General features: G+C 34.8%; 1 protein-coding gene across 1 annotated transcript; it reads left to right on the top strand.

Annotated features, from left to right (window-relative positions):
• Positions 1-344: 344 nt before the first annotated feature.
• On the top strand, positions 345-5,754 carry LOC134672033 (chaoptin-like). The gene is made up of 3 exons (XM_063529932.1): positions 345-395; positions 2,775-2,817; positions 3,405-5,754. The coding sequence occupies exons 2-3, from the start codon at positions 2,799-2,801 to the stop codon at positions 5,675-5,677; spliced, it is 2,292 nt and encodes a 763-aa protein (XP_063386002.1). The 5' UTR covers positions 345-395; positions 2,775-2,798; the 3' UTR covers positions 5,678-5,754.
• The last annotated feature ends 2,378 nt before the right edge of the window (positions 5,755-8,132 follow it).

Raw genomic sequence — 8,132 nt, 5'->3', positions numbered from 1 at the left:
TGGCAATACTGTAGCGTCGTGCGATGGTCGTCCCGTTTTCTTATTTAAATTGGATTGAAAGGGACGACACTACAGTATTGCAACTTTTTAATTTCTAGTACCCTTTTTTCTCAGACTACATGTAGATTTTTTTAAATTCCGATTTTCGCGGTGACTGTTATCCTACTCGATGTTACAAATAAGCTCGCTTTACCCCTCGGCTACCGGGGCTGATATTATATTTTTCTCAAAAGCACTAATCTAAGTTGGACGTATCTACCTATTTTACTCTTTGACACCACCACCGTTCGCATTTCGCATCGTCAGCAAAATGCCTAGTGTCAAATTAAAGTGCTAATACACATTCATTTAAGTGACAGTTTCGACTTTGACCGCCCGTGAAATGTGTTGCCGAGGTAAGGACTATTACATCTTTATTTAAGTGCCGTAAAGTGCCTACTTTGCTCTGCTCCTTACTGGATAATTGTGCTCTAATAGTTTTTATACATTACAACTACTTATATAACAACCTTCATTTAAGTGTGTTTTGTACTTACATGATACAATACAGGGTGATTTCTGGGTCGTGATGCAGAACCACTTTTTCTGACTCTGTAAATGATCCACATTATCATATGGTAGTATTTGATTAAAAGATAATTACTTTAATTATTCTTATTTTTCAAATAAAATTAATGTTATTCTAAGTAATTATGGTCACCCTATGACTTTTGACATACGCTGTATGGAAAGCGACAAGACGTCACATTGAGTAGGGTCTCCAAATTGTATGCAAAAATGTTTTTTCCTACTTGTCATCTGGAAAATAATCATCATTATTGGTGATAAACAATAATTAACAACATCATTAGGCTCATCTTTGGATTCTGTATGATGTCTGGCTCTCTTGCTCCACGACCCCGAAATCATCCTGTACGAGTATATATGATATTATATATATATAATATATGATGATTGATGTTTGGTGTACTTTGAATTGGCATACTTACCTATTAAAGACACATACATATTGTATACAAATATCGGTAACAAAATATCTCAAAACAATAATCTTAATAAATAATTTCAAAACACTAATTTAGGAGCAAATTTTTGAGCAAAGTAGACACATTTTACAGTAGGAGATATTTTTGTACCAAACCTTAGTTACCTACGTAGTACGTGGGTACCATAAACCTTAACATTTGGTTTTTTGGTAGGTAGCAAATGACCTATTTTGCAAACTAGGTAATGTTTGGCAATCTTGAGAATCTATTATTTATAAACTTGGTATTTACTGTTTATTATTATAATTAGGTCCCTAAAAATGTCCCACCTGTCACCTGAAGGTTAGCACGTAAGGTTGTGACTTACCTACATTGCCATAACCCCGGCCTCGGCTCGAATATAATGATAATGATAAGTAGAATTACTTAAAAAAAAGAACCCGCCGGCAAGCCGGAACAACGCTAGAAAGATGAAAATTAGAGTGTCAGTTTGAATTTAGATATCGGTATCGTTCATATATATTTGGTTTAGTTTATAATAATTAATACCTAAAAATTAGAGTGTCTGTTTGAATTTAGATATCGGTATCGTTCGTAATATTTGGTTCAGTTTATAATGATTAATACCTAATAAACAATATGGATTTAGGTAAAGAAAGAGTATTGAATAGGTAATATAGGATATTTGACTGTATTTAATATAAAGAATTTTACACCATGCATGAAATAAAGCACGTAAACGTAGACAGCAGTTATTTTTAGATACAATTTACATTTTAAAACCCGCATAAAACTATAAAGTAAAGGGTAGGTAATTTGATAGTGACGTCACATGCTAGTGCTTCATGTAAATTCCACAGTAGCAAAATCGTTTTGACAGTTCTAAAAAAGAAACTGATTGGACTAGTAATACAGTAAAATTATACATTTTGCGTTTGCGTCAAATCTGGTAGTTCTGATTTTTTGCAAGCATGTTTATGATGTTGGCCCAATAAATAATCCAAGTTTGTGACCTCGAGCGCCGAACGCAACTTTGTCAAAAATCGAATAAACCGCATTTTTTTTTAGATTTGTGCGATTATAACCCTAAAGTACTAGTTTTTGATAGTAACTTTCTATGGCGTTTTTAAAGTAGACTAAATTTGCTACAATAAGACACTAGAATTGTCTCTGTACGTCTAATATTTTTCGAGATAAAGCCTTTCAAAATTTTATAATTTATATCAGTTCTTAGCTATAATATAAGGGTTATGTAGGTAATTTATATGGAATTCATCACCGCCACGTTCCATAAAATATTTATTTTCCATAAAAAAAAGTATGAGTGCCTATTTTGAAAAATATTTTAAAAGGCTTTATCTCGGAAAATATTAGATGTACAGAGACAATTCTAGTGTCTTATTGTAGCAAATTTAGTCTACTTTAAAAACGCCCTTGGAAGTTATTACCAAAAACTAGTACTTTAAGGTTATAATCACCCAAATCTAAAAAAAATTGCGGTTTATTCGATTTTTGACAAAGTTGCGTTCGGCGCTCGAGGTCACAAACTTGCATTATTCATTGGGCCAACATCATATACAAGCCTGCAAAAAAAACAGAACTACCGGATTTGACGCAAAAGAGCCAGGTTACAAAATTCGACAAATTTACTGGATTATAGTTGTCAAATATCCTATTGTTAACTGCGCCCTAACGTATAATAATACGTTTAAATAAATAAATAAGTAGTACGTTTGTTCCCTGCATTTTATTTCGTTAGATTGTTAATCTAAGTATCTTATTTTTCAGGATAACTTCAACATTTTTGTCAAAATGGATCCTAATAAACTAGGTAAGCAAAGCTTTTTATTATTTGGTACAGTCAGCATTAAAAACAGCGGATCCGACTATGTGTCAAAAGTATCTAAATAACTTTACGAAAACTGATATGTTTCCTCTTGCTAGAGAGATCGTGGTCGTGGCCAACACGTTGACTTTTTGCCAGATTCACAATCTTTCTGAACTGCTGCCTTACTGGTACATTCATGTATAGAACCTTCGATATGGTGCCCTCGCCTTTGCCTTATACCAGGCGTTCGATAGAGTCGCATTCGATCCGCAAAACATATCCAAAAGAAAGTAAGGGTTCGAGATACGAGATTATTCTGAGTTAGTGGGTGATTGTATTTGATCTATAACATCTTATAAAACAAAGTTCCCCGCTGTCTGTAGGTATGTATGTATGTTCGCGATAAACTCAAAAACTACTGAATGGAACTTCACGCGGTTTTCAACTTGATGATTCAATAGAGTGATTCTTGAGGAAGGTTTTGGGTGTATAATTTGTTAAGGGTAACGCGTGCGAAGCCGGGGCGGGACGCTAGTTATTAATAATTAAAAGCGCCGCCCCATGATGATTTTTCTTTTGTTTTCTTACAGTTTACACTGCGGCTGTCTTCCTGGCTGCGGTGACCCTGGGAAGCTGCCACTGTCCTGCCACCATCACGCGAGACCTCGGCAACTGCTCCTTCCAATACATCTGCTACCACGACGTCACCAGGGCCCACGTGCCCAGCGAGTGCCAATACTCCAACAACTACCCCGTCGACGTCAAAGTCGTCCTGCACAACCCAACCTTCAACGAAAACCACACCAATATCGACATGGCTTTCATACGCTCCATCACCTCCTTCAAAGCATTCGGACGCTGGCCTTACGACAATCTCACCTTCGTAGAACAAATGTACGCTTTAAAGGAGTTACATCTCGTGGGCAACAATATTGAACGTATCACGCGCTACCCTTTTTACTACCTAAAAAATTTGGAGAAAGTAGATTTGTCACACAACCAATTGTCACATATCAACACTTTGTTTCAAATTGAATTGCAACCGAGCAAACTTCTAACACTATCACTGGCTCATAATAATATTGAAGGTATACCTGGAGATGCTTTCGATAAAGTGACTTCCTTAGAAGAATTGGATCTTTCTTATAATTCTATTCGAGATTTAGATAGTAATAGTTTCGGTAGTCTTTTCCGACTAAAACAACTAAAACTTGCTTTCAATCAAATCGATAGTATTCCTGACGGCACTTTCGACAACGTCACATCCCTGGAAGAATTAGACCTCGCAAATAATTATATCAGTAAATTAAACAATAACACCTTCAGCAGTATGCCTAGACTTACAGTCTTAAAGCTGACCAATAATAAAATAATTGATTTAGATGGCGCGATCAATAGTTTAAATCTTTTAAAACATTTGTATCTCAGAGGAAATCAGATTCAAAACATAGATATGCAGTCACTTCAAGTGATCTACCATTTAGAAACGTTCGATGTTTCTGGTAATAATCTCGAGAACATGGCCTCCGACGTGCTCGCCCGCCACTGGCCCCATTTCGACATACATTCAAGGTGCAAAATTATGCTTTCTGATAACTATTTAGTGTCTCTGCCGAATGCAACTTCCGAGACTTTCATTGGGCGTGCTAGAAAAGTTGAAGAACAAAATTTTAATGATATTCAAACCGAACTGGATCTTTCTAATAACTCAATAACAAACATCGAATTTTTTGCTTTTCGATACATTTTGCATCTTACATCTTTAGATCTCTCACGCAATAAGCTAACCGATTTTGTCGTTAATGCGGATGACTTAAAACATGTTAAATTGCTTAATATCAGCAATAACTATATAAGAAATCTTAACTATGAATCCTTTTTATTGATGGACCATTTAGAAAATTTAGACCTGTCTTTCAATCAACTGGAAAACGTCCCCGATCCAAACTTTATAAGCATTAAAAGCATGCCGAGATACGTCAACATGTCAGTCAATAATTTAGTTAATGTCAATAATTTGAGAATTAAATTTCATACCAAGGGAGGGGTGTTGGATCTCTCGAACAACTCTCTTTCAGTTGTAAATATTCCACACGGACAGACACTTCGCTTGTTGATGTTAGTCCTACGGTCCAACAATATAGAAGATCCTTCTTTGGTGGAGCTAAGGCAACAGGATGAACTAAAAGTTCTGGTTATGAGCAAAAACTCTATTAAGGATTTAGACGAGGGGTCCCTCCACTTGCCTTCTAGTCTCGAGTATTTAGATTTGACGTATAATGAGATAATGAATATGACTCCTTCGGTTTTTAAAGACCTCGGCCACTTGAGGACCCTCCGTTTATCCCACAATCTTTTAAATCGTATTGAGTATGGAGTATTCCAGAGCCTTGGCAATCTGAAAGATTTGGATTTATCCTTCAATTATATACAGATTCTGGATTCTAAGGTGTTTACTGACTTGAAGTCGCTTCAAGTGCTGTCGGTGCGTTACAATGGGATGTATTACCTCGATTATAAAAGCTGGGTTGGACACAAGTATGCTGTGAGAGTGAATATAGATGGGAACAGTTTCGATTGCCAATGGTTGGCTGCGGCCATCAGCGATTACAATAATGGGATATCTATGATAGAACCAGCGGCGACGGAACCGGTTGAATACGGGAATAACTTGAAAGGTATATCCTGTGTTCAGGACGCACCGGGTAACTATATGGAGGGGTTAGACGCAGACAGGACTCTGCTGGTCCTGACTTCTAAGATACTGAAGGCCATTGAGAAACAGAATAGAATATTAGAGGCACAACTGGTTTATCATCCCGGTTTACAGCAAATAGGTTCGTCTGATAACGAAGTAAAATAAGATAAGTTTAGTTTTAAGTTAATTTCGTATACTTCAGTTTGTAACAGTGTATTTTTAATAAATACATATAAATATAATTAGTTTTTTTTTCGTTTGACTGTATTTCTTATGTTCCTTTTTTTTATCTGCACCTTTTCTTAAGTAGGTAGAGTCAGTGCGGAAAGATAAGAGTCGTAGAATGTATTGGACCAAGACTCTTCTTTTTCCGCACAGACTATACATAGTTTTAAATTTTATAAATAGTTAATGTTATGATTTGTTACAATCTCACAGTAATTCAAGCGTTTTTGTGCTCAAAGTATAATCCTAAATGCCTAAGAACCATACTGTACCTAATATAGGTTCATAATCAGTAGATTAAAAAAGATTTTACGGGTAGAAGGTCCCATTTTTCGGGTTATTCACTTGATAAATGCACCTCCTAACTAGTCCAAACAAAGTTACGGAGTCAAAAATTGTCTTCCTATAGTTCGTTTTTTTTAGCATTAGAAAGAACTTGCAAGAAGGTAAGCGATCTTGACATGTCTTTTAATTGAAAACCGCTTTTTAAAAACCAAAAACTATTACTTATGAAAGCCGAAGAATATAAATGATCGTATTAGATTCATAATTGTTACATATTTGCCGTAAATTATTTTTAAAATGTGTTTTTCAATTAAAAGACACATCAAGACTGTTTACTTTTTTCTAATGCTAAAAAAAACGAGGTATAGCATTTCCCTCTACAACTTATTTATGCATTCGTTGCCTGGCCAATAGGTAGTTATTATTATCGGGTTGATCTTTGCTGGTGATTACTTAAACGATGCAATAAACAGTAAGTACATTTTTTTTTTATATTTTAAGCGAGTCGAATCTTGTTTGCCACACGATTAAATAAATAAATAAATTGAAATATAATACCTTGTGTACTTATTATCAATAATAACATAACACCGTTGGGTACTGAGAAACTTAGTAGGTATAAGTTGAACTTAAGCATGAGTCCCGCTGCCGCTTTTATTTAGCACCGTACAGGCCAAAACGAACGTACACTGATATCAGATGATGTCACTCAAATATTGTCCCTTTCGCTCGTACTAGTCCGTACATGTATTGGCGCGGGTGAGACGCATGATAACTAGGTTACTTATTACAATATGATTCAAATGACATTCAAATCGGTCAGTGTACCTACGTTCGAATTAACACACACATATGTAGGTATGTAAAGTTTCAGCTTAATCGAATAATGGACATTGGACAGTGTGCTTAACCTTTTTCATAACAAATTTAATAAAAATCGTGACTTCAAGACACCTGTGCATACGATACTCAAAAAATACAAGATGATGGTGTATTATGTATCTTGTAAGATACATTGCCAAGACCAGGGTTAATTTAGCTTGCAAGATTTGACATGAACATACATACATACGAGTACAAACATTGCAACTTAAATAAAAGCTTGTAAAAATGAAAACGAAGTTAAGGAAACTTTATTTATAATTTATGAACAAAAAGAGTATTAATAATGAATTATTAATAGTGTGTAGATTTAGTAGGTACACTTAGGGCCACTTGCACCATCCCACTAACCTAGGGTTAGGTGGTTAAACCGTTAACTCAGTGTCATAATGTATTGGTAATACAATAGTATAACTATTAACTCGTAACTCCAGATTTAACGGGTTAACCTTGGGTTAGTGGAATGGTTCAAGTGGCGCTTAGTGCAAACTAGATTATGTTGTTTATCATAAACGCATTAATGAAACCGTAACCTAACCAGATAGGCTGCCTACATAACAGGCATCCTGTCAGCAAAACTGATAAATGTTAAGCTTGAACTTATTTCACTTAGGGTTCTGTACACTAATAATATTTACAAGGCTGCTTGTTACGAAAAATCATTATTATCATCTCATCATTGAAAAAAGCTATCATTCGCCCGAAGTTGTAAATTAACATCTTAAGAAATGTCAATATGTTATTAAAAACTTAAGTATGACTTGTTTCTCATAAATCGTTGTATATAGTAATTTAATTATTTAACTTTGTAAAATGGTTTAACATATCTTTTTGTGTGCCCCTAATTCAAACATCATAGTTGCGATTATTTTGCCCTTATATTGCAACCTTAATAGAAACAGAGCGCTCGTGTCAGAATACGGACAGAAGTAATATTGACACGGGTGAGTTAAAAAAATCAAATTAATAAATAAATACTAAGAGCGGCCTTAAAATAATAAATAAATATGTAAATATGTAGTTAGTCAGTTAATAACTTTGTGTGTGTACCTACTAACATTAGTTGTAAGATTAAAATGTGTCACTAAAGAAATTAATCCTTTGTTGGTTTTAAATAAATTTAATTTAATTTTTAAAGCTGTGAAATTAGAAGTATACAGAAGATATGGCGCACCGCGTGAAACTTGCGCGATATTTTAAATTTTAACTCAATTACTCTTAAAAAACT

Source organism: Cydia fagiglandana, chromosome 16, assembly GCF_963556715.1.
Source record: "Cydia fagiglandana chromosome 16, ilCydFagi1.1, whole genome shotgun sequence".
In the NCBI taxonomy this organism is placed as follows: Eukaryota; Metazoa; Arthropoda; class Insecta; order Lepidoptera; family Tortricidae; genus Cydia; species Cydia fagiglandana.
The sequence above is the reverse complement of the archived record's forward strand: the minus strand, read 5'-3'. Positions and strand labels throughout refer to the sequence as shown.